The 27,139-nt window shown below is 38.2% G+C and overlaps 2 protein-coding genes across 2 annotated transcripts; one reads left to right on the forward strand and one right to left on the reverse strand.

Moving 5' to 3' along the window:
• Positions 1–252: 252 nt before the first annotated feature.
• LOC141313334 (uncharacterized) lies at positions 253–17,227 on the forward strand. Its single transcript, XM_073832648.1, has 2 exons — positions 253–348; positions 13,329–17,227. The coding sequence occupies exons 1-2, from the start codon at positions 253–255 to the stop codon at positions 14,316–14,318; spliced, it is 1,086 nt and encodes a 361-aa protein (XP_073688749.1). The 3' UTR covers positions 14,319–17,227.
• Positions 17,228–21,097: 3,870 nt separating this feature from the next.
• LOC141313339 (uncharacterized) lies at positions 21,098–24,849 on the reverse strand. The gene is made up of 2 exons (XM_073832650.1): positions 24,393–24,849; positions 21,098–22,459 (listed from the first exon to the last, which is right to left on the reverse strand). The coding sequence occupies exons 1-2, from the start codon at positions 24,643–24,645 to the stop codon at positions 21,591–21,593; spliced, it is 1,122 nt and encodes a 373-aa protein (XP_073688751.1). The 5' UTR covers positions 24,646–24,849; the 3' UTR covers positions 21,098–21,590.
• Between the last annotated feature and the right edge of the window lie 2,290 nt (positions 24,850–27,139).

Here is a 27,139-nt window from a genome sequence, read left to right on the forward strand (position 1 = left end):
AAAAACATGCATCAACCCAGAAGCGCACTGAAAAGTCCAAACCCTATAATCAAGTATGTCAATCTACATTGCCATTTTTTTTTTAAAATTGATTCTTTGAATCAGACTGAGGCAACAATGGCAATAGCAATGTCAATTGCAGAGCACTGCTCCATCCTCTCTTGTGACCATATTGGAAAAGCATGTAAAGCTGCTGTTCCAGATTCCAGTGCAGTCAAGCATTTTTGGATACACCGTGCCAAGTGTACCGAAATGATTAATGGGGTGCTGGCACCATATTTTCTTAAAAGATTGGTGTCTGATATTGGTGACAGCAAAAACAGCGTCCTCCTTGATGAAAGCACTGATGTAAGTGTCTCAAAGTACCTTGGGATCGTGATTAGGTATTTCAGTGAGGACAAAGCAGAAACATTTGTAACGGTATATATCAACATAAAACAAAGTGTTATAAATGTACATTAAAAATGAGAATAACATTAATACATTCACAATGTTAATAACTTTAGAAAAGCATCATCATATGAGTACGAAATTCTATTCTATATACAACATTTCCATGATATATTTGTGATTCTAGAGAGCAGTGCACCAATGGGACTTTTATTTTGTTCCGGTGATGTGACGTCATAAAGCTGCGCGCGCTCCTCATCTGTTGTGATTCACCTGAAGAAAGGTTCGTGGTTTTAAAGTTTTTAAATCAACGCTAATTGTTACATCAAATAAAGCGTTTTTACAAGCTATGTAAAATAAATGCATCATTATTAAATCTAACGTTGTAATGCTTTATTTAGTGTTACTGAAGACGTTAGTAACAGAGAATGTGCGTCTCATTTCTCTCCTTAAATCATGAATCAATCGTGTGATGATAAGAAGTGATGAGAGAAACTGAGAATCCGAATCATTTGAATCAAATCATTTGTGAATGATTCAGTGATTCGATTCAGCGGCACGCGGACTACAAACGACAACAACAAACACAAACGAGTGAATCACAACCGAGAATGATTTCATGAGAGTGTAATATATTAGATATGAACAAATAATTGAATACCTTATCTAAATCAAAAATAGCCTACCTAAATATGAACCTTCTTGGTAATTTGTATATTTTATAAATTTTATAAAGAAGTCTATTAACTCTCTGATTGTCTTACTAATGTACTGACTACTGAACTAGCAGCTGATTGAGACTCACACAGAGATTTAGTTTGCATTAATTTTTCTTTCTTTTAATTATTCTCATCTTAAACAGGACAAAGTGTACAAACACAGAAAAACTCCTGGAGAATCAACAGAGATCCATTTGACACACTGTTATAAAGATGGCGTTTATTAAAGAGGAGAGTGAAGACATGAAGATTGAAGAAATATTTAGAGTCAAACATGAAGATGCTGAGGAACAAAGAGGTTGGTTTTCATTCTCAAAGCTGAATTCACTACAGAAATGTCACACGAGTGTAGAAATGTTAAGACATTTGACAGAAGTGTTAAGATCACATGACAAATACTAACGCTTCCTTCAATATCCTGCGTTCACACTGAGCATTTGTTATTATGAGATCATGCATTTAAGTTGTAACAATAATATGGAATTAGCCTAAATTTTTTTTATTTTTCTGTAACATTAAACCCAATATCTGCTTCTAATATTAAAACCATTGATTTCTAGCACTTAGGCTAATTATGCAAAAGTATCTAAGAAAATTATTTATGTGAAAGTTATTTGCACAAACCTTGATATGTAAGTGATCACATTTAGCTACTGCATGCTGACTACATTTAGTCATTTAAAGTGTTTGATAAGCAAATAAAACAGCCAGTGGACACTAAAGCTACAGCTAAATTAATCCGGATACAAAATTACATCCATCAATTTAATGTGATAAATACCACAGATACCGCATGCTTTTTTATGTTAGAGCTGATGAAATTGTAATGAGAATATTGCTTGTAAATAAATTACTTGAACAACAAATGATTTTTTTTTTTTTTTTTTTATTACATGTAACTTTTTTCTATAAATGATGATTGATTTAGCTGTCTCTAAAGGACAAGCGCATATCAAGTCTTAATATCAAGCTCGGGGGGCTGTTTCAAAAAAGACGCTCAGAAAAGCTGGGATTAAAGTCCAAAACATGACCTGAAATACTCAAACAAATCTATTGGGGTTAAAGTGGTACCATAAATGACCATTTCATTTATACAATCTCACTCATTTGACCCAGGTTCAGTGAGTCAAGATAATTTTATGTGCAGTCCTTAATGTCGATTATGTATGGAGTTAGAATTGTTGCTTAATTCCAAATAAATACATTATGATCAACAAATAAATGTAAAGCGATTGACAAAAAACAAGAATATTCACAAAATAAATAAATTGAGATCCACAAATAAATCTTAGAGTTCCACAAACATGAATTATATTCACAAGAAAAAAAAATTGAATTGCAAATAAAAAACATACTCACAATTTTTTATTTTTTTTTTATTCTACAAACACAACTTTGCCCGGCATTTATATGTGAATCGCGTACTGTGCATTTGTAGATCGCTGTGCGTATTTGTGAATTTTGAAACTTTTTAAGCATCAAGACTCAAACTAATCCACAAATGCATGGACTCCACCCACCTTCTACTTAAGCCAATCAGATACCGGCCACGTGGGGCTGACCAATCGTTGCACGTTCTCGCTCCAACCAATCACGTTTTACAATGACCTTAAGGGGACACCTTCGGTTCACTTATGTTTGTCTTGGCCACTACATTTAACTCGTGGGAACGTGATATTATGTTATATGCTATACGTCGTTATTTTCCCCTTCAGTTCGATCTCTTTGCTCTTTGGGCCCTGACGTTGTCTTTGTTTGGGCCCTGACAACGCTATGATAACAGCAACACTCAGCAATGTTTACAGAACAAGCGGGAACCCAATGTGCATGTAGTTTTCCCTATTTCTGTTTTAATATGTGATAGAAAGTCTAAGGCCATCTCAAGCCGTACGGTTGACCCATCTAGTCTGAGGCCCATTCTGCATCAAACTAATATTGCTCTAGAGACAAAAAGTAATGCCATCAAGCTAGCCCTTTTAAACATTCGCTCACTAAAAAATAAATCACTTCTGATCAATGAATTTATAACCACAAACAACCTGGATTTTATGTTTCTAAATGAAACATGGCTAGAAGACAGCAGTAGTGCAACAATCCTCAATGAAGCAGCGCCTCCAGACTTTACTTTCATGAGTGTCTGCAGAGCTGTTAGAAGAGGTGGTGGCGTCGCTGGTCTTTTTAAAGATGTTTATCAATGCAAGCAAGTGTCATTTGGTCAGTACATGTCTTTTGAATATCTAGGGATTGTGCTGAAAGGGGCTCCACGCATTCTGTTTATCATCATTTACAGGCCCCCAAAATACTGTCCAGTCTTTGTTGAAGAGTTCACAGAACTGCTATCAATGATTTGTTCAGAGTTTGACTGTTTTGCTATTGCAGGGGATTTTAATGTTCACATGTTGTAAAATGCAGAAAGCAAAACTACAAAAGAAATTATAAAGGTTTTGAACACGTTTGACCTGATTCAGCATGTGCATGGGCCCACACACAATCATGGACACACTCTTGATTTACTCATCAGTAAGGGTCTAAACATTTCATCCACTGTTATCAAGGATGTAGCACTGTCTGATCACTTCTGTATTTTCTTTGATATATTGATCTCTGCTACCACTGAATCTAGATCTGTCTCTGTCAGAAAGAGATGCATTAATGATAACACTAGTGTGCTATTTATGAAGGCTATATCTTCAATGCCAAGCATTTCTGCAGACTCTGTTGATCTTCTCCTGGAGTCCTTTGACTCAAAAGTTAAGAATGTCATTGATGACATCGCACCTGTAAAAATCAGAATTTCTGGCAAACAGAAATCGCCGTGGAGAAAATCAACAGCAGTACAGAGTATGAAAAGACAATGCAGAAAAGCTGAGTGGATGTGGCGGAAGACGAAACTCGAAATTCACTATAGCATCTATAAAGACAGCCTTCATGCTTTCAATGCTGAACTAGGTAAAGCTAGACAAATGTTCTTTTCAAACCTTATAAATAGGAACTTAAACAACACTCGCACTCTTTTTGCTACCGTTGAGAGACTAACAAACCCCCCTAGTCAGATCCCTAGTGAACTGCTCTCTGACAGCAAGTGCGATGAGTTTGCTTCCTTCTTTTCTGAGAAGATCAATAATATCAGAAAGACAATTAGCACACCCTCAAGTTATGCAGAGGTCAGACAGATCCGACCGCAATTTCAAAAAGAAGTCATTATGTCTACTTTTGAAGCAATCGATAGCAACATTTTGGAAGAAACAGTAAAGCACCTCAAATCATCAACCTGCCACCTTGACACACTTCCCACATCTTTTTTCAAAAGTGTGCTTAACTGTTTAGAAGCAGATCTCTTAGAAGTGGTGAACACCTCACTTCTTTCTGGAACTTTTCCAAACTCCCTGAAAACTGCAGCTGTTAAGCCCCTTTTGAAAAAGAGAAATCTTGATAACACCATACTGAGCAACTATAGACCAATATCAAATCTTTCTTTCATAAGCAAGATTATTGAAAAGGTTGTTTTCAATCAGCTGAATCACTACATAAACTCAAATGGATACCTGGACCATTTCCAATCTGGCTTCAGACAACATCATAGCACAGAGACAGCGCTCATAAAGATAGTAAATGATATTCGCCTAAATTCAGATTCTGGCAAAGTATCAGTGCTGGTATTACTAGATCTCAGTGCTGCGTTCGACACAGTCGATCATAACATTCTTTTAGATAGATTGGAAAACTGGGTCGGGCTTTCTGGGATGGTTCTAAATTGGTTCAGGTCATACTTAGAAGGGAGAGGCTATTATGTGAGTATAGGAGAACATAAGTCTAAGTGGACGTCCATGACATGCGGAGTCCCACAAGGCTCAATTCTAGCGCCGCTGTTGTTCAACCTGTATATGCTCCCACTAAGTCAAATAATGAGAAAGAACAAAATAGCATACCACAGCTATGCAGATGATACCCAGATTTACTTAGCCTTATCGCCAAATGACTACAGCCCCATTGACTCCCTCTGCCAATGCATTGATGAAATTAACAGTTGGATGTGCCAAAACTTTTTACAGTTAAACAAGGAGAAAACAGAAGTCATTGCATTTGGAAACAAAGATGAAGTTCATAAGGTAAATGCGTACCTTGACGCTAGGGGTCAAAAAACAAAAAATCAAGTCAAGAATCTGGGTGTGATTCTGGAGTCAGACCTCAGTTTCAGTAGCCATGTCAAAGCAGTAACTAAATCAGCATACTATCATCTCAAAAACATTGCAAGAATTAGATGTTTTGTTTCCCGTCAAGATTTGGAGAAACTTGTTCATGCCTTTATCACCAGCAGGGTAGACTATTGTAATGGTCTCCTCACCGGCCTTCCCAAGAAGACCATTAGACAGCTGCAGCTCATACAGAACGCTGCTGCCAGGATTCTGACTAGAACCAAAAAATCAGAGCATATTACACCAGTCCTTAGGTCCCTACACTGGCTTCCAGTTATGTTTAGGATAGATTTTAAAGTACTTTTACTTGTTTATAAAGCACTCAATGGCCTAGGACCTACATACATTGCAGATATGCTTACTGTATATAAGATCGAGTCAGTAATATCAAGGGTTCACACAAAACAAGGGGAATCCGCTTTTAGCTATTATGCCGCCCGCAGTTGGAATCAGCTTCCAGAAGAGATCAGATGTGCTAATACATTAGACACATTTAAATGCAGACTCAAAACTCATCTGTTCAGTTGTGCATTTATTGAATGAGCACTGTGCTACGTCCGAACAGATTGCATCATTTTATGTATAATCATTTCTGTATTAATTAATTTGAAATCATTTTCTTTTTTTTTAAATCATCTTAAATGTTCTTAATTTTGTTTTTATTGTTGTGATTATTATTTTAAATTTTTATGATTTTTATGCTATTGTGATTTTAATTCCTTTTTATGTACAGCACTTTGAATTACCATTGTGTATGAAATGTGCTATATAAATAAACTTGCCTTGCCTTAATGTTCTGAATGTAGGTTCTATGACTGGGATATTTACTCGAATGCAGTTCAAAGGTTGAATTTAACATATATTGTATTTTATTTAGTCTAATTAACAGACAAATATAGTGTTTCAGTGAAGAGTGAATTATTCACGTAGTTTCATTTAGAAATCATTTATAGTTACACAGTAAAAATTACATTCCTTCTATTAACTGCGTCTTTTTTCCGTATTTGTATTATTATTATTATCATCATCATTATTATAATTATTACTATTATTATTAGCCTATTGTTATTGTATATATTTTTATTTTAGTTTATATTCGTTTCCCCCCTTAATTTTGATCTCTTAACGTTCTAAATGGAAATGATACTGTAAAATGCTTGACATATGCTATATGACTTTATGATTGTATTTATGCCCGTGTGTGACCATAAATGAGCATGTTTTCATTTACAAATGAAACTATACGTGAATGATTCAGTATAGTATTATGTAATATAGTCTATTTATTAGACAAAACAAAATAAAATATATGTTCAATTCAACCTTTAAACTACATTCCAGTAAAACTCAGTTATATAGCATATTTTAACAGTATCATTTCCATATAGAATGTTAAGAGATCAAAATTAAGGGGGAAACGAATATAAACAAAAGTATAAAAATATATACATAAAAGGCTGATAATAATAGTAATAATTACAATAATGATGACGATAATAATACAAATACGGAAAAAAGACGACCAGTTAATAGAAGGAATGTAGGCCTATTTTACTGTGTGACGATAAATGATTTCCAAACAAAACTACATGAATAATTCACTCTTCACTGAAACACTACATTTGTCTATTAATTAGACTAAATAAAATACAATATATTTTAAATTCAACCTTTGAACTGCATTCCAGTAAATATCCCAGTCACAGAACCTACAATCAGAACATTAAGTAAAGAGATCGAAATGAAGGGGAAAATTACGAATATGACTGATAAAATATGATACATATAATACATATAATATATAACATATGTAACATATGAGGTTCCCACGAATTAATATCTTGTGGCCACGACATAATATCATGTTCTCACAAGTTTAAATGTGATTGGTTGGAGCGAGAACGTGCAACGATTGGTCAGCCCCACGTGGCCGGTGTCTGGTTGGCTTAAGTAGACGTTTGAGTCTTGAAGCTTGAAATGTTTCAAAATTCACAAATACGTGCAGCGATCTACAAATGCACAGTACGCAATTCACATATAAATGCCGGGCAACGTTGTGTTTGTAGAATAAAAAAAAATATTTGTAAGTATGTTTTTTATTTGCAATTCAATTTTTTTTTTTTACTTGTGAATATAAATCACTTTTGTGAACTCTAAGATTTATATGTGCATCTCATATTATTTATTTTGTGAATATGCTGCTGCTCCTATGTTGACAGGAACACAAAAACGAGAACATATTACACCAATTCTGGCACCTGTCACACCAGGCCAGCAGAGGGAGTCTTGCCCCTCACTGACTGTTGCTGCTCCCTCTGCTGCTTCGCTGGTTACTTCCTGTTTGTCCTCCATAAAAGCCAGCTTCACACACACTCACACCGCGAAGTATTGATTTGCATTTGCGGACTTTACCAAGCGTTATTCCTTGCTCCCAGGTTTTCCTAGTCTCCTTGTTGTTTTCCCTAGTCATAGTTCTGTTTTTGTTTTCCCAGTCTTAGTCATAGTTTTCTAGTTTCTTGTTTTCATTTCATTGTTTCCTTTGGACTGCCCACCTGGATTTTGACTCACGCTTGTTTATTGGATTACGCTATTGGATTATCTTTGCTGTTCATGTTTGCTGGTGTTTTCGACCCTGTCTGCCTGTCTACGATCATCATAATAAAGCCTTGCATTTGGATCCTCACTCTTGGTCGTCCCGCTTGTCACAGAATACTTCGCCAAACCCGGATCCAGCGGCTTTATTTCACCACCAGCAGTTCACCATGAACCCAGCCACTCAGATTATGCGTCTTAAACAAGGTGAGTGGTCTCTTGAGGAGTATGTCATAGACTTTGTCAAATTAGCTAACCAGACTTCCATGGATGACCTATGCTTGATGATATTTTTTCATGGAGGACTTTCTGAACCATTCAGCTCCTCAATGCCACTTTAGCAACCACATTGGACTTTAGGACATTATATAGACATTGCACTGCGATTGAGTGGCTCTCCCTTTACTGTGAGTGTTGTTGAAGAGCCACAGCACAAAATGTCTGCCAGCCTAGAGCCACAGCACAAAATGTCTGCTAGCCTAGAGCCTCAGCACAAGATGTCTGCTAGCCTAGAGCCTCAGCACAAGATGTCTGCTAGCCCCGAGCCTCAGCACAAGATGTCTGCCAGCCTAGAGCTACAGCATAAGATGGCTGCCATCCCAAAGCCCGTTCACAAGATGGCAGCCATTTCAAAGCCTGTTCACAAGATGGCTGCCTCTCCTAAGCCTGTTCATAAGATGTCTGCCTTTCAAGAGCCCCTTCACAAGATGGCTACCTTTCCTGAACCTGCTCACAAAGTGGCTGCCTTTCCAGAATCTGCTTTCGGAATGACTATTCTTCCTGAGTCCGCGTTTAAGATGGTCACCCAATTGGACCCAGCTCACAAGAAATCTACCACGTCTGACTTCTCTCGCAAGATGGCTGCCACCCCAAGGCCCAATCACAAGATGGCCGCCATCCCCAAGCCTGTTCACAAGATGGCTGCCACCCCCAAGCCTGTTCACAAGATGGCCGCCATCCCCGAACCTGATCACAAGATGGCTGTTGTTCCTGAGCCAGTTCACAAGATGGCTGCCTTTCCTGAGTCTGCACCCAAAATGGCCGCCCTTCCAGATCCTGTTTGCAAAATGGCCGCCCCTCCAGCGACAATTCCCAAGATGGCCGCCCTTCCCGAGTCTGTTCACAAGAAGGCCACCGTCCCAAAGTCCGTTCACAAGATGGCTCCTGTTCCTGAGTTCCTGGTCAAGATAGCCGCCACGCCAGAGCCTGCTGCAAAGATGGCTGCCACGCCAGAGCCTGCTGCAAAGATGGCTGCCACGCCAGAGCCTGCTGCAAAGATGGCTGCCACGCCAGAGCCTGCTGCAAAGATGGCAGCCAAGCCAACACCTGCTACCGCCACGTCAGCCAAGCCAGCACCTGCTAACGCCACGTCAGCCAAGCCAGCACCTGCTAACGCCACATCAGCCAAGCCAGCATCTACTAATGTCACGTCTGCCAAGCCAGCGCTCGCTAGCATCACATCAGTCCAGCCACAGTCTGTTCAGGTCATGTCTGCTGTTTCTGTAAAGTCAAATCACGTCACAGCAGCTGTTCCTTCAGAGTCACATCAAAACACCACTTCACATTCTGAGTCAAGCCAAGCAACCCTTCCTGAGTCAAGTCAAGATCCAGCCACACTCCCTGAGTCAAGCCAAGACACCGCTTTATCTTCTGAAGCTAGTCAAGATGCAACAGTACTCCCTGAGTCAAGCCAAGTTAAAGTTTCATACCCTCAGACAAGTCAAGACATCCTAACACCTCCTGTATCCAAACAAGTAACAGCAGTACTTGCAGAGTCACATCAAGACACTACTGTACCTCCTGAATCAGGTCCAGTCAAGCCATGTCCAGACACAACCGCTCCAGCCAGGCCAAGTCCAGTTATAGCTATTCCACTAAGGCCAAGTCAAGTTCCAGCTTTCCCAACCACGCCAAGTCACGTCATATTTGTGCCAGCCACGCCAAGTCAGGTCACAGCTGATCCTTCAATGACAAGCAAGGACTCACCCGAGCATCCAGAGCCATGTCATGTCTCACCCAAGCCGTCGCTCCCAAGCTATGCAGAGCCAACGCTCCCAAGCCATGCAGAGCCAATGCTCCCAAGTCACGCAGAGCCAACGCTCCCAAGCCTCACGCCCACTGACCCGGAGGGCATTCCTCTGCCAACTGCGTTACCTATTATGGCAATCGCCATTTTGAGTGTGTGGGCTGCACACTGCGCCCCAGTGGCCTCTTCTGCCCATGAGTCTGGTGGCAAGAGTCTGGTGGTACATAGCGGAACTTCACGCTCTGCCCGCTCCGCCAAGGCTTCACGCTCTGCCAGCACCACAAAGGTTCCTTGCTCTGCCTGTTCCACCTAGACTCCTTGCTCTGCCTGCTCCGCCAAGATTCCATGCTCTGCCTGCACCGCCTAGACTCCCTGTCGTCTCTGACACGACCACGACAGCCGTTTCTGAAGTTCCTGTCTGCCCAGTCATGGCCATGGAGGCAGCGTACTCCTACGAACTCTTTAATTCTCTCCTTGTTCTGTCTGCCTCCTCTGTCTCTGCTCTCCCCAGGTCCCAGTCCATGATGCGGCCTCCTGTTCCGCCCTGGAGGGCTCCTGCGCCTCCTGCTCCGCCCTGGAGGGCCGCTCCGCCTCCTGCTCCGCCCTGGAGGGTTCCTCCTCCTCCCGCTCCGCCCCGGAGGGCCGCTCCGCCTCCTGCTCCGCCCCGGAGGATTTCTGCGCCTCCTGCTCCGCCCCGGAGGATTTCTGCGCCTCCTGCTCCGCCCTGGAGGGCTCCTAAGCCTCCTGCTCCGCCCTGGAGGGCTGCTCCGCCTCCTGCTCCGCCCTGGAGGGCTCCTAAGCCTCTTGCTCCACCTCGGAGGACTGCTCTGCCTCCGGCTCTGCTCAGGAGGGCCTTTGCCCAACCTGTTCTGCCTCAGTCTCCTGGCCCCCCCACCGCTCCCCTGGACTGTTTCTTCCTGTTGTTTTTTGGAGCATCTGGAAGCCGCTCCTTGGGTAGGGCTATGTCACACCAGGCCAGCAGAGGGAGTCTTGCCCCTCACTGACTGTTGCTGCTCCCTCTGCTGCTTCGCTGGTTACTTCCTGTTTGTCCTCCATAAAAGCCAGCTTCACACACACTCACACCGCGAAGTATTGATTTGCATTTGCGGACTTTACCAAGCGTTATTCCTTGCTCTCAGGTTTTCCTAGTCTCCTTGTTGTTTTCCCTAGCCATAGTTCTGTTTTTGTTTTCCCAGTCTTAGTCATAGTTTTCTAGTTTCTTGTTTTCATTTCATTGTTTCCTTTGGACTGCCCACCTGGATTTTGACCCACGCTTGTTTATTGGATTACGCTATTGGATTATCTTTGCTGTTCATGTTTGCTGGTGTTTTTGACCCTGTCTGCCTGTCTACAATCATCATAATAAAGCCTTGCATTTGGATCCTCACTCTTGGTCGTCCCGCTTGTCACAGCACCTCTCCTTTGGCTTCCTGTTCATTTTAGAATTGATTTTAATCGATTTTAGTTTTAGTGTTTAAATCACTAAATGGACTAGCATATTCTGACTTAATACAGCTATACACTCCAACCAGAGCATTTAGATCCACTGAGCATTTACTTTTGGTTGTTCCTGCCATAAGGTTAAAAACCGGGGGACCTAGTCTTAAAATTCATCTTTACTCGTTGGCTTTCAACACAGTATGCAAGTTAAGTTTTTATGATTGTGTTGGACTCTTGTCTGTTTTACAGTGGTGTGAAAAAGTGTTGGCCCCCTTCCTGTTTATTAAATTTTTGTAAAGTTTGTCACACTTTAATATTTCAGGCCATCAAACAAATTTAAATATTAATCAAAGATAACACAAGATGCAGTTTTTAAATGAAGGTTTCTTTTAATGAAGGGAAAACAAAATCCAATCACACATGTCCCTGTGTGAAAAAGTGTTAAAACATAACTGTTTTATCACACCTGAGTTCAGTTTCTCTAGCCACACCCAGGCCTGATTACTGTCACACCTTTTCGCAATTAAGTAATCATAAATAGGACCTGCCTGAGTGAAGTAGACCAAAATGTCCTCAAACGCTACACATTTTGAGATCAGAAGAAATTCAGAAACAAAAGTAAAGGAAAGTAATTTAGTCCTATCAGTCTGGAAAAGATTATAAAGCCATTTCTAAAGCTTTGGGACTCCAGCGAGCCATTATCTACAAATGGCGAAAACATGGAACAGTGATGAACCTTCCCAGGATTGGCCGTCTGACCAAAATTACTCCAACAGTGCAGCGATGACTCATCCAAGAGGTCACAAAAGACCCCACAACAAAATCTAAAGAGCCTGCACAACTGCATGAATGAGATTAGGCAAAAATGGCCTGCATGGCAGAGGTCCAAGACAAAAACCGCTGCTGAGCAAAAAGAACATAAAGGCTTGTCTCAGTTTTGCCAGAATCTTGTTGATACCCAAGACTTTTGGGAAAATACTCTGATGAGGGACTGATGAGACAAAAGTTGAAGTTTTTGGAAGGTGTGTGTCCCATTACATCTGGTGTAAAAGTAACACAGCATTTCAGAAAAAGAACATCATACCAACAGTAAAATATGGTGGTGGTAGTGTGATTGTCTGGGTCTGTTTTTCTGCTTCTGGACCTGGAAGACTTACTGTGATAAATGGAACCATGAATTATGCTGTCTGCCAAAAAATCCTGAAGGACAATGTCCGGCCATCTGTTCGTGACCTCAAGCTGAAACTAACTTAGGTTCTGCAGCAGGACAATAATCCAAAACACACCAGCAAATCCATCTCTGAATGGCTGAAGAAAAATAAAATGAACACTTTGGAGTGGCCTAGTCAAAGTCCTGACCTGAATCCTATTGAGATGCTGTGGCATGACCTTAAAAAGGCGGTTCATGCTCAAAAAACCCTCCAATGTGGCTTAATTACAACAATTCTGTCAAGATGAGTCGGCCAGAATTCCTGCACAGTGCTGGAACAGACTCATTGCAAGTTATCGCAAATGCTTGATTGCAGTTTTTGCTGCTAAGGGTGGCACAAACAGTTATTTAGTTTAGAGGGCAAACACTTTTTCACACATGGCCATGTGGGTTTGGATTTCCCTTCATGATAAAAAAAATTCAAAAACTGTATGTTGTGTTTACATGTAATCTTTGATTAATATTTAAATTTGTTTTGATGATCTGAAAAATTAAAGTGTGACATGTGAGCTGAGCATGATCAGGTTTGTACACACTGGTATAGGATCTAGCATACATGCCTTACATATCTACATGTTTTGATGTTAATTGTTTTGTGCCACTAAATTTGGGTTAACTTTTATTCCTTTTTTTCCACCTTAGACCTAACAGCGCTGAAAGAGGAGAGAGAAGATCTGAATGAAACTGAAGAGAAATATCATTTTAAAAATCTTCATGATTTCATATCTGGAGAAAAATCTTTTTGTTCCTTACAGTCTGAAAAGACTTCGATACCATTTACCTGCCATCTGTGTGGGAAAAGTTTCAAGCAAAAACGATACCTTTATGTCCACAGGCGTATTCACACTTTGGAGCGCCTTTTTACCTGCCAACAGTGTGGAAGAAGTTTCACTCAAAAAGGACACCTTAACACACACATGAGAATTCACACTGGAGAGAAGCCTTACTCATGCAACCAGTGTGGAAAGAGTTTCAGTCGACAAGGATATCTTGATGGTCACATGAAAATTCACAATAGAGTAAAGCCTTACACATGCAAACTGTGTGGAAAGAGTTTCACTCAAAGTGGAAATCTTGAAGTCCACCAGACAATTCATACCATGGAGAGCCCTTTTACCTGCCAACAGTGTGGAAAGAGTTTCACTCAGAAAAGATACCTTAACAGACACATGAGCTTTCACACTGGAGAGAAGCCTCACATGTGCAAACTGTGTGGAAAGAGTTTCAAGGAAAAGGGAACCCTTAACACACACATGAGAGTTCACACTGGAGAGAAGCCTTACAAATGCAAACAGTGTGGAAAACGTTTCAGACAAAAAGAAAGCCTTAACAGACACATGAGAGTCCACACTGGAGAGAAGCCTTACTCATGCAAACTGTGTGGAAAGAGTTTCAATGAAAAGGGAACCCTTAATATTCACATGAGAGTCCACACTGGAGAGAAGCCTTACAAATGCAAACAGTGTGGAAAGAGTTTCAGACAAAAAGAAAGCCTCAACAGACACATGAGAGTTCACACTGGAGAGAAGCCTTACTCATGCAAACTGTGTGGAAAGAGTTTCAATGAAAAGGGAACCCTTAATATTCACATGAGAGTTCACACTGGAGAGAAGCCTTACAAATGCAAACAGTGTGGAAAGAGTTTCAGACATAAAGAAAGCCTTAACAGGCACATGCGAATTCACAATAGAGAGAAGCCTAACAGATCCCCTCAGTGTGTAAAGAGTATCAAACAAAATGTCTAGAACGGACAGTTCTGGTCCTTGATTGTAATTGGTTGAGCCACACTCAAACCTGTTGTATATTACTCTACAAACCTACACCTCTTTGTTTCTTGGCAACCACATTGTTGAAACCGCAGTTACAGTTGAGGTCAAAAGTTTACACCCCTTTCAGAATGTGCAAAATGTTTCCTTGTCTATAAAATCCCAAAGTATTCCAATTAGAATCCTATATAAGGCTCCTATGATAGAAATTCTAATTCACTTTTTAAAGAAATATGTCTTGCCCATGATACACTTGTTTGACAGAGTTTAATGCATAAACGTGCAAGGAATAATATGGACTATAGACAATGTATTTTGCTCTGTCTTCAAAGTAAATCTTCACATTTGTATGCCAAGAATTGAAGGGAGAGCTCACAGGAAGTGCACTGTTTTTTGGTTGAAGCACAAGTGAAGGACACTGAGTACGTTTACAAGGACAACAATATTCCGATTTTAACACAATTAAGACAATACTCTGATTAAGAAGCAACCTTGTAAACTGATATTTTTGATTACTTGAATCCGACTAAAGTCATAATCGGAATAAACACAAATCGAATTAAGACAGGTGGAGTATTCCTATTTTAGTCGCATTATGGAAGACATGTTCACACCTTAATCAGACTATTCCCCTTGTGCAGTACTTTTCGCCACATTTTGTGACAGGATACACACTAATGCTGCGTTCCAAGCAGGTTTTTGAGCTCGTAAATCACGTCTTCAAACCACGACTCAGGACTTTGTAGCGTTCCAGGCAAGTCACGTCAAGCATTTATTATTTTTATAGTATTAATAATTGGCTGCCCCCAAGTTATGGAATGTTTTACCTCTTTACATTAGGCAGGCCCCTTTGCTGTCTTTGTTTAAATCACATCTTAAAACCTATCTTTTTTCCTTGGCCTTTGACACCTGAGCTGATATTTGCTGGATCGTGTAAATGTTTGCCCTATATGTGTAGACTTCTTATTGTTTTAAATGTTTATTTTGAATAATGTGTGCCTTCTTTTAATTTTAATTTTATTGTTCAGCACTTTGGTCTGCTGCAAGGTGGTTGTTAAGTGCTTTATAAATAAAGCTGAATCAATGAATATTGAACCCATAGATCAGTCAATTAGAGATGATCAGGGAATCAAAGGAATAAGTGTTAGAGGTTTAGAGCAAAAAGATTTGTTTGTATGCAGATGATGTTTTGCTGTTTGTTGCAACACCAGCGGTTAGTATTCCTAGACTGATGTCAATTTAAAAAAAATTCGGCACCTACTCAGGATATAAACTAAATGTTCAAAAAAACACACATTTTAAGTTTTAATTATACTCCTCAGAGAGATATGTTGAATAGATTTAAATTTAAATGGAATGCAACAAGTATCAAGTATTTGGGAATATTAATAACCAAAGATACTACAAAATTATTTGACAGTAATTATGGCCCTGTAAATAAGATAATTAAATCAGATATAGATAGGTGGTCCCAGCTGCCCTTAGAAATGCATAATAGAATAGATACAATAAAAATGAACATGCTTCCCCGTCTCTTGTATCTCTTCCAATCCCTACCAATTGAAGTCCCTCTTAAACAATTTAAAGAATGGGATAAGTGGATTTCAAGATTTATTTGGAGGAGTAGGAAGCCAAGAATTAAATTTAAAACACTGCAACTGTCTACAGAGAAAGGGGGCAGAGCACTGCCTTGCTTGTTAGATTATTACAAGGCAGCTCAATTAAGATCATTGGCATGCTTCTGTAACCCAGATTATATAGTGTGGCAGAGTGGGCAAGTTCCCTCCCCTGCACTTGTGATTGACAGCCTTTTAGAGCCGGGGATTTGTTATATAAAGGCTGCAATTGGGTTACCTGGGATGCGTCATGGCTAGCTCCGCCCCTTGGTGCGTGCAGACTTCCACCTGAAAGCTGGAATAGCATCTTATTCACGGCTTCGCGTTGGTGTGCAGGCTGTCACTATCCCTCGTTGGGTTGATTCCACTCATCCTCCTATAAACTGCTGAGATTTGTGCTGTGAGCAATTGTATGACTTGTGTGTCTCTGTGACTGACATTTGGACAAACAATTTCTTTGGGAGCGCTTCGTCTTTTTGCGTGTTTGGGTGATCGCATCCTGCATAGAACAGGATTAAGACGGCGCTGCTGTTTTGCTGTTTTGTTTCTTTCTTTTTCCACGCTAAAGCCGGTGGTTGTGGCAGTAGCTGTCCTGATTTTCTGATCGTCTATGTGTCAGGGTGCGTGCTCTGATCTGCCTTTTAGTCAAACGAACTACCGGCTGCGTGTAAATTTGCTCTTGTGATTTTCTTTTTGTTTAGGAGTTTGGTTGTCTTTTGTTACTGTTGAAATTCAATCTTAGGTTTGGTTGTTATCGAACGATTTATTTCGTTTATTGTATGTTTTTCTTTATTAATGTTGTTTTTTATTCAGGTTGAATCTGACAAACTTCAGATTGTCTAACTTTTTTCGAATTTGTCCCTTCATTACCTATATAGCAACAATTGTCAGTTGTGTTGCACATATTTCAACCATTTGGAAATTGTCTTTTTTTCAGTACGATGTTGTTTGTATTTTGATTAATTGTTTTGTTTTCTGTGTTTTAGGCCCTTGAGTTGGGTGGCTAGCTGCTCTATTATCCTGGTGGTGGTGTTTGCAGCACGGAGTGTGGATTGCCGTTACAGTCACTCACCTCACTGTGTGTGTGTGTGTGCGTGCGTGTGTGTGTGTGGCGTGTGGTTACAAATAATCACTTTGCAGCTAGCCTACCCTACTACGGGTGAGCCTTAAATTAGTGCTTTGTTCTGTGTGACATTGAGTCATATTTTGTTTGAGCTGTTTTAAATATTTTATTCAATTGTGAACTTAATAAATATATTTTGTATACTGATATTTTATGTCTCTGCCCTTCATGGTAACGAACCTGTTCTCCATCAAATAGTTAGTTCCCCTTACTTTAAAGGGGTGGCGTAGTCAGCATTAATACCCCATTTAAAGGGTTTGTATTTATAGTGTGATTTTTTGATTTGCCTCCCGTGGCCTCGCTACAATAGCAAAGTGGAAAGATCTGGAAATTTCACAGTTAGCTATACCACTGCAATCATTACTAGGTAACAAAACTTTGTATAAACAGAATCGTAATAGTTTAAATCAATGGACTAAAGTTCCTTTTAGAATCTGGTTTAAAAAATGTAAATCACACTCACTGGAAAGACGATCAAGACTACTGAGATGGGTCACCTTTGACCCTGACTTTAAACCAGCAAAATCTGATGGGAGGTTTCAATTTTGGAATAGACTTGGCATCACTACTTTTAGTTCAATTGCCTTAAAGGGAGAACTAGATAGTTTTCAGGAGATCTCAGATAGGTATGGTATGGAAAAATTAGACTTCTTTACTTTACAGGTACCTGCAAACCAGGACTTATTTCAACAGTGAAATAAAATATTTGGAGAAACATGACCCCAATTTAGTAGATTTATTTTTTGATGTTTTATAAAAATAAAGATAATAGTAAACTTGTTTCAAAACTTTATTAAACTAATCAATCCAATAATGAACACTCAACTAGGGAGGTTAGATTGAAATGGGAGAGAGAAGCCAGTCTTGCTATTTCAGAGAAAGAGTGGATGAATATATGTTCAGTTCAAGCTACTTCTACTAGCTCTGGTTTGTGGAGAGAATTTTGCTGGAGGAATCTGGTTAGATACTTTATAACCCCCAAGTTAAAATCTGTTCAGACTGGTGATACAGGTATGGTGGTGTGCTGGAGGAAATGTGGGGAACAAATAGCAGATCACTTTCATGTATTTTGGAGCTGCCCAGCTATTCAGTCACACTGGCAGGAGATAACAAAAGTAATACATAATATCTTTGACGATGCAATTGATTATTCTTTTTCTACAATTTATTTGGGTAACTTACCAGCTCATCTGACAGTGAGAGATAAGTATTTATTAAAGATTTTATTAGCAACTAGCAAGAAAGCTGTAACACGAAAGTGGCTCCAGGCGGATCCTCCAACAAAGTCAGTATGGTTGGACATAGTAACCAGTGTTCAAAATATGGAGAGAATTACTTTTGCACTGAGATTACAAATGGACACATATTATCAATACTGGGAAAAATGGATTGTGTTTATGTCTTTATGTCTTGTAGTTTGACCTCTGTATGTATCCATTATGACCTATGTTAAGATGCAATGGTGACCACGCAACTATTTGCCAAGTTCTGTTGTTATTCTTCTTTTTGAAAAAAAAAAAAAAAACTTTAAAAATAAATAAATAAATTCTTGAATGTTTCCTCTATATAATTATTTTTTTAATTGTTAATAATTGTTAAGAATTGTTTTATTTAAGAGAAAATACAATTCTAGATTATAATAATGTAGTAAAACACATTTTTTTTCTTCTTACTGATATAATAAACAGTAGTAAAAATCTGCATACTTTTTTTTGTTTTTACCACTATGTGTGAAGGGAAATCATTATACCATACAGGGCTAATAATTATTTCTCACTAACAGAAGCAAGCATAGATTATAGAATAGATACTGCCAAATCCAAACAGACTCCATTATTTTAGCTGTGCCATAAAATCCATGGTATTGTTTATTTATTTATTTGTATTATTGTTTTAAATAAAGTTACATTTAATCTAAAACTCTGCTTAGATTCAATGACCAACTGGGGTGCTTCATAGATAACAGCTCGATTTTGCAGGACAAAATGGGACAAACTAATTGAGAGATTTATCCACTAGGTGGCACGTTAGGTCAACATCGACGATTAGAGAAATGTTTCAAAAATAGATTTATATTTTTTCTAAAATAAACTCAACTGCAGCGGATTTTCATCCTTCAAATCATTAGTCACGTTTCAGCTTTGCACTGCTAGTGTATCAAGCAGTGTAGTATATTTGCAGGACATAATAGATTTCCCAAACTGGGAAGTTGATGAAACAGCATCTATTACAATCAATGGTGGTTCTCCTTACAGTAGACTCTTCCAAAACATCTTTGATTCCGTTCTGAACACTTTGGAAGAGGAAACAGATGAGGAATGCCAACCAAATACATACTACTGCCCAGGTAAAGGGCCAAGATCATCAATGTCAGTAATTATTCTTGGCACAGTTGTGCTCAGACAAGGCTTCTCATCAAACAGCCTTCTGAAATTCATACCACTTCCCAACCTCTATTTGTATTTTGCTCCAAACAGACAAATGCATTGTTTGTCATATTGGCAGCTATTTACATTGTTTGTTTTAGTCTGCATTAAACGTAGGTAAGTCTTGAGCAAGTCTCAAGTCCCTACCATCAAGTCTCAAACAAGTCCAAGCGCAAAAATAAATCAAGCAATTCAAGTCAAGTACCAAACAAGAACAAGCATATTTTACATTTGCCACCTTTTTTATTTTTCCTCAGAAATTAACTTTCTCTATTATACATTTGAAATAATAGTAGTTTAAATATAATTTTTTGAATATGATATATAAAATATAGATGCTACTTTTAATTACCAAATAAAAAATGCCAGTAGGTGGTGGCAAATTACAGTTTTAATGAGTGACTAATGCATTTATTTAAATGAATCATTCAAATCAGTTGATTCATTTATGAACAAGACATACGGATCTCTGCCTCGGTTGCCAGACCCTTGGCCCTGCTTATCCTCTCCGTCTCCATCGCCACCTGCTCAGCCTCTGTCAAGCGACCCCCTGGAGTCGTCAGACCTTCCTCCACAATGGCTCCTCTATCTGTCGGCTCTGCCGGGGGCTACAATCATGGTTGCGACCTGGCTCCTCTCTCCGTCTGATCCACCTTGGACCCTTCTGTCTCCTCCTTAGCTCCTCCCTCTGTTGGATCCGGTCAGGCCTCTGTTGATCATTCTCCCCCGAAGCCTCCTCCTGCATAGACTTTGTTTCCCAGCCCTCTCCATTCTTTTGTTCTTTATACCAGTCCACTTTTTTCTTCATTCCTTGTCTACGGCACAAAGTTGCGCCTTCCGGGAGGGGGGAATAATGTTACGCCCCCATCATTCTCTCTGTCTTGATTTCTCCCATATACCCATATTTGGTTTTCCTGTCATATAGTTATTCCCATCATCTTTCTTTGTCTGGTTAACCTGTCTTTATTCCTGTCTGTGAATTTCCCTGCCTGTGGATTTTTAGTAAAGACGTTGCTTTTGACTCAAGGGGTAAGGTCTTCAACCTTTAGCCAAAAAAGTTAAATGGCTAATGCTGCTGCTTCGGCAGTATGCAGGGAAGGAGACCAGAGGCTGTTTAGTTTGATTAAATGTCAACAGAGGTGATGGGTTCATTATGCTAAATAAACAGCTTTTGTGGGGAAACAGCTCATCATTTAGTAAATAGAATCAAAAACCAGAGCTCTGGACAAAACCGACTGAAGCCAAACGAAACAATATTACTACCGCACGATCATCCCCAATGGATTCAATTATTGCGCTTTCCAAAACAGCACAGGTGAGTAACAAGAAGCAATGGGCCAACCCACATTGTACAGTGGCCCACAGGGAAAACACATCGGTTGTTGTATCTACTTTTATAATGATACTGTACAGTCTGTAGTCTCTAGTCTCATATATTGTCTGTGGTACATGTTTTCTAACACCAGTCAGCAGTAATGCTCCTAATTTCACTGTATGCAAAAAAATACAAAGACAATAAAGGCTTTTAATTCAATTCCATTGATATTATTTAGATATTTCGAACAAAACCTAAAACATCATGGCTTTCAACTATTAAAGCTAAAAAAAAAATTTCTTATGCAAATACAATCAGTTGACCGCAATGTTGTAAAATATTAAATGTAAATATAATGTATTAATAAAAAAGTAACATTTAATAATGACTCAGCAAAATGATCATTACCGAAAGTAAAAGAGAAAACTAATGAGACTGATCTCACTCCTACTAATTTACAAGTAGGGATGGGTATACATATACATGCCAGACTAGTATGTGTAAACCTGCCAGAGATACACACAAGATTGAAAAAAAAAAAAAAAAAGATTGTTTCTGCATGACTGTGTATAGCAGATGACGAATAAAACGCTTCCCACATGCAGTTAAATGATACGGTTATTGTCCAGTGTGGATCCAAATGTACTGACTGATGAAATGTCTTGTTGCAGTGTGAACACTAAAGGTTTCTCTCCAGGGTAAAACATCTTATGCGTTTTCAAATGTACTGACTGACTAAATCTCTTGATGCAGTGTGAACACTAAAGGTTTCTATCGAGTGTGGTTTATCTCATGTATTTTTAGATATGATGACTGGTTAAATTTCTTGTTGCAGTGTGAGCATTTATAAGGTTTCTCTCCAGTGTGAATCCTCTCATGTATTTTCAGATATGATGACTGGTTAAAACTTTTGTTGCAGTGTGAACACTTATAAGGTTTCTCTCCAGTGTGGATCCTCTCATGCCTTTTCAAATGTACCGACTGACTAAATCTCTTGTTGCAGTGTGAACACTTAAAAGGTTTCTCTCCAGTGTGGATCCTCTCATGTGTTTTCAGGTCTCCTGACCGACTAAATCGCTTGTTGCAGTGTGAGCATTCATAAGATTTCTCTCTAGTGTGGATCCTCTTATGCAGTTTTAAATAAGTTACCGAAATAGAAATCTTTTCACACTTTGAACACATGCATTCTCTCACACCAGTATTTATATTCTCATATACTTTCAAACTTTGTAGACGGCAAAATCTCTTTCCACACAAATGGCATGAATGTGGCTTCACCTTTGTATGAACTTTCAAGTGATACCTCAGACCTGAAGCCCCTAAATACACTTTACCACACTGATCACATGTGTGCTGCTTCTCTCTATTGTGAATGTTCATGTGCTCCTTAAGGTTTGATGAGCGTGAAAAACTCTTCCCACATTGATCACAAGTGAATGGTTTCTCTCCAGTATGAGTTTTCATGTGACGCTCAAGATCTCTTTTTCTTGTGAAACTCTTTCCACACTGAGTACAGGTGCAACATTTCTTTAAATCTTTCTGTTTGACTTGAGAGCAACTCAAAGGTTTTTCTGTTTTGAAATGATTTTTCTCCTCAACTTGACTTGATTCTTCATTCTCCTCTTTTTCTTTAATCGACTCTGAAATGAAAGTAAAATGATTAATATTTAGGAACTTGTTATAAGCTGAAAAACATGAACAAACTAACATTTGAGAGCAGTGCCAATAAGTCCTACAGATGGTGGCGCCAGAAGCAGATTTGGTAGAGATGGTGTGTGGGATATCAAAAATAATGATCATTTAAAGTAGAGATCGACCAATTTGGATTTTTCTATAACCGATGCCGATGTTTAGAGGTCAGCGTCAGTCGATTGCCGATTATGCGCTACCGATTTTTTTGGCCGACTTTTAGGGTCGATATCTTAAAGTTCTCCCCTTTATTTGCATGCTAAAATGTCACACTAATAATAAGTGGATGCACAACATCTCTAAACTTAACATCATGAACACTGACATGAACCATCTCTCAGATCTTAATTTTGTGCACTGCACAGTATTAACATAAAATATTTAACCAAAGTTAACCAAACAAATCAAACTGACCAAGTATTAAATATGTAAAACAGATAATATAAAAAAGTAACTAAACTAAAAGTTTTAGAGCTGAGATTAATGTTTTAAATATAAAATTAAGGCTATAAAGTGGGCCAATCACAATGATGCATGGACAGTCTGTGCTTCTGACTGACGGCCTGTAAGTACATTAAAGAATTCAGTACTTACTATTGAATGCGAGTTTTGAGCAGTGTAGGGTAGTGCTTGTTGTTACACGTTCTACGTTTGCAAATGCAGACATGGTGTTATGTTTACACGCCGTGACAAAATGCATAAAAAGACAGTATGAGTCATAATCAATCATCAAAATCAAGAATCAATATAAACAATAATATATGCATCAAATGCCTAATTTATAATGGGTTTTATCATTTCTGTCTCAATGCACCAAGAAATGGCATCACGACATGGTTAGGGGTGTTACATTTCCAACACACACTTGAGGTATTCGGCCAATCACAAACCACAGATAGCTGGCCAATCAGAGAACACCTCGTTTAAACTGGATTATTTTAGAGCTTTAAAGAGCTGGAAATAGTTGTATAAAATACTTAAAAGTCATTGAAAAGTTCTTGAATTTCTCTCCCAAAATGTTGTTCAAACCCTGAAACTAATGATGTAATAGCATTGGACTATTTCTTCCTCACCACCATGACTTTAGTTAACACTACTGTTTCTGTATCAGAATTGTTTGATCAGAATTGTTTGAATACAAATGTGTAACATGACACATTTGTATTATCAGTTTGATTATTTTGATGGTACCCTTTAGACAGCTTTTGATAAGTAACTCTGCAACTGCATGACAGCTAGCAGTAATTATTATTAGTATTATGCTAAATATATTCTAACACCATATTTTGATGGATCCCCAAAAGACAAACTAATATGTAACTTTGCAAGTATGTGAATTTTCTACCTAGCCTAAGTCTACTAATTCTAGACTAATAATAATAATAAAGTAGTGTTAGTTGACATGTAGTTGGAAAGTTGCTTATAGTTAATAGACTAGGGGACCATCAAAATAAAACTGTAAAAAATACATGTGATATGATATAATACATTATAAATTACGTAGATTTAATATGCCGTCCATTGTGTCTTATAAATAATCACAATCTTAGGTTAGAACCACAAATACTCAAGTATTATAATGTATAAAAATTGTTATGATTATTCATGAGATGATATAACTTAGGTTTTTTTATATAATGCATTATGTGTTCATTATAATGCCTTAAAAATACCATTGTAATGTATTATGAATGGGGCTTCATCGAAAGTGTTACTGCCCCCATATATACTTTTCAACAAACTGATCCGATTTAAAGATTGTTTCTATTACAGTTAACTAAATCTAAAACTGCTGTAAGTATTATTAAAGCTCATTATGAAGTATTATGAAAGCCTGATGTACCACAAACAGTCACTAAAGATGAATGAAGATAAAACACCAACCTCCATGTTCCACAAGTTTTATTCTCAAAGCTTCTGGTTCCTCCTGATTTATTCTCAAAGGTTCTGGTTCCTCCTGTTTTATTCTAAAATGTTCTGGTTCCACAAGTTTTATTCTAAAATGTTCTGGTTCCTCATGTTTTATTTTCAAAGGCTCTGGTTCCTCCTGTTTTATTCTCAAAGGTTCTGGTTCCTGTTTTACTCTCCAGGTTTCTAGTTCACTCATGTTCTCCTCACTCTCTACTTTAATAAACATCTTCACAGCAGCAGATCTCAGTTCAGCTCATACTTCTCCAGATATTCCTGCTTGCTTCAAAAACTAGTCACAGATATAAGGATGAGAATAGTAAAGGTATTTACTGATCTGATTCAAAACTGTACTTTTCTGTTTACAGAAACTACATTTCTCACAGATTGTACTAAAACAGAATCACGACAAAACAACAGAGAGCACAGTGAATCTAATCTTCTTGCTCTTAGGTTTGTTTGTCAAACAGAAGTTAGTGTGTTAGTGCCACCCGCTGGACTGGAGTGAGAAGCGCCGAAAGGAGGAAAATAATGCGGGTGAAATGACTTTGTTATAAGGTGCGCTGTTGTTTTTCTTTAAAAAGCCGATCTGCACAAATAAATGAAAATGACTTAAAGTTATAGACTCGCATCATGGTATTGAGCATCAACAGTCTTTGATAGTGAATATAAGAGGAGAAAAACACACTGACCTGATTAAGATATTTCACATAAAATAGTCCACAAGAGAAAATGATAGTTGAATTTATAAAAAATAAATAACCCCGTTGAAAAGTTCCACTTGATTCCTAACACTGTTCTTAACTGAATGATCCCATACGATAAAAAAATAAATTTTAAAATGAACTTTGAAATATATTTCAAAATATACAAAAATTGGCCAAAATATATTTACAGAAATATATTTTCTACAAATACATTTTTTGGCCATTTTTTGTATATTTTTGAAAATATAAAATATATTTTAAAATCATAAAAATATATATTTTGCCCTCCATATATTTCAGTCCAAAAAAATACATTCACATCTAACATTTTTTTAAGAAACTCTTTATTTGATGTCTAAAACATGTACATGTACAGCTTTCAAGCAGTCTCAGTTCCCCCAGCTTAGAATTCACTCCAATCCCCAAAGCCTTCTTGAACACATTGGAAAACCAGTTCACTGCCTCTGTAACAGACAAAAATCACAGCTATATTTTAAAGGGGTGGTCCATCACATATCCACATAGAAACAAATCAACGCACACATCAGTAATGGCAAATAGAAGCTCAAGCAAGCTTGCTTGATGTATGAGGACCAATGGGGTTCATTCCTTGCTATTACACATCATGTTTGAGCTTCAATAAAAAACTAAGTTTGTTTTGCACATCAAGCAAGTATGGTTAAGCTTCTGTTTGTTTGCTGAACAAAGTCTATGTTATAGGTAAATTAAATCTGCTCACAATACAAAGTGATTGAGTCTCTTCTGAAAATTAGGTCTAAACTGCTTGATGAATATGAATTCGCTTTATTATATCTTTATAAACTTTCTGCAACATCAGTGTGGTAGCTGTGTAGACTTTCAGTGGAGAGACAGAAATCTCTCTGATTTCATTAAAATATCTTATTTTGTGATTTAAAACAAATGAAGTTCTTGCTGGTATTTTTGTAGTAAATTTTACTTTCAACAACTCTGCGTCTGAAACCAAATACTTATCTCATATGTAGGGATGCACGAAGACTACTTTTTGCAGAACGTGTCCGATACTTGTATTTTTTATTTCACTTACTATATAAAGCTGTCATGGTTTTCTTGTCAAGCGCAGTCCTTCACTTGGCACCACGGTCAGTTTTGCTCTGTCCTCCTGCAAAAGACAACACAATACATGAACATTTGAATACAGTACAGTGGATATGCAACAGTCTTCTGACTAGTTTTAGATTTCCAAAAGGTTTTGTTCATCTTAACATTAGGATTAAAAAATATATGCTATTGAGAGAGATTTTTATTGGTATCTTTTGGACAGTAAAACCAAAGAAAGAGAAGTAGAATTAGCCATTTTAAAATACTTTATTTGACATATCAAACAATTTGACCTGATCTTCAAAACTGTTTACCTTTCATTCAATTGCTGTGGATCAGAACCTCCAGTGAAAAAAGGGCCATTAAAAGAACACTTGCTGTTGAAGTGGCTGTTTGGGCCTGTAGGGCTGAAGTCCACTGATGATTTTTATTCCCGTGCTATGTGCTAACTCCACCTGCAGTTGTGCTCACAAAAAAAGAGATTTTCAATATAAATTGTTTTCAAAAAAACACATTTGAGTATGAATGTACAGGTCCTTCTCAAAAAATTAGCATATTGTGATAAAGTTCAATATTTTCTGTAATGTACTGATAAACATTAGACTTTCATATATTTTAGATTCATTACACACAACTGAAGTAGTTCAAGCCTTTTATTGTTTTAATATTGATGATTTTGGCATACAGCTCATGAAAGCCCAAAATTCCTATCTCAAAAAATAAGCATATTTTATCCAACCAATAAAACAAAAGTGTTTTAATACAAAAAAAGTCAACCTTCAAATAATTATGTTCAGTTATGCACTCAATACTTGGTCGGGAATCCTTTTACAGAAATGACTGCTTCAATGCGGCGTGGCATGGAGGCAATCAGCCTGTGGCACCGCTGAGGTGTTATGGAGGCCCAGGATGCTTCGATAGCGGCCTTAAGCTCAT

This window comes from Garra rufa, unplaced genomic scaffold, assembly GCF_049309525.1.
Source record: "Garra rufa unplaced genomic scaffold, GarRuf1.0 hap1_unplaced_007, whole genome shotgun sequence".
NCBI lineage: Eukaryota > Metazoa > Chordata > Actinopteri > Cypriniformes > Cyprinidae > Garra > Garra rufa.

What these genes read in the sequence shown, in the direction of transcription:
- LOC141313334 (XM_073832648.1), top strand. Translation starts at nt 253, where the DNA reads ATGATTAATGGGGTGCTGGCACCATATTTTCTTAAAAGATTGGTGTCT. An exon ending in TCCTTGATGAAAGCACTGAT is followed by an intron (nt 349 to 13,328) that starts GTAAGTGTCTCA and finishes TGTTCCTTACAG; the next exon opens with TCTGAAAAGACTTCGATACC.
- LOC141313339 (XM_073832650.1), bottom strand. Translation starts at nt 24,645, where the DNA reads ATGTTTATTAAAGTAGAGAGTGAGGAGAACATGAGTGAACTAGAAACC. An exon ending in AAAACTTGTGGAACATGGAG is followed by an intron (nt 22,460 to 24,392) that starts GTTGGTGTTTTA and finishes CTTTCATTTCAG; the next exon opens with AGTCGATTAAAGAAAAAGAG.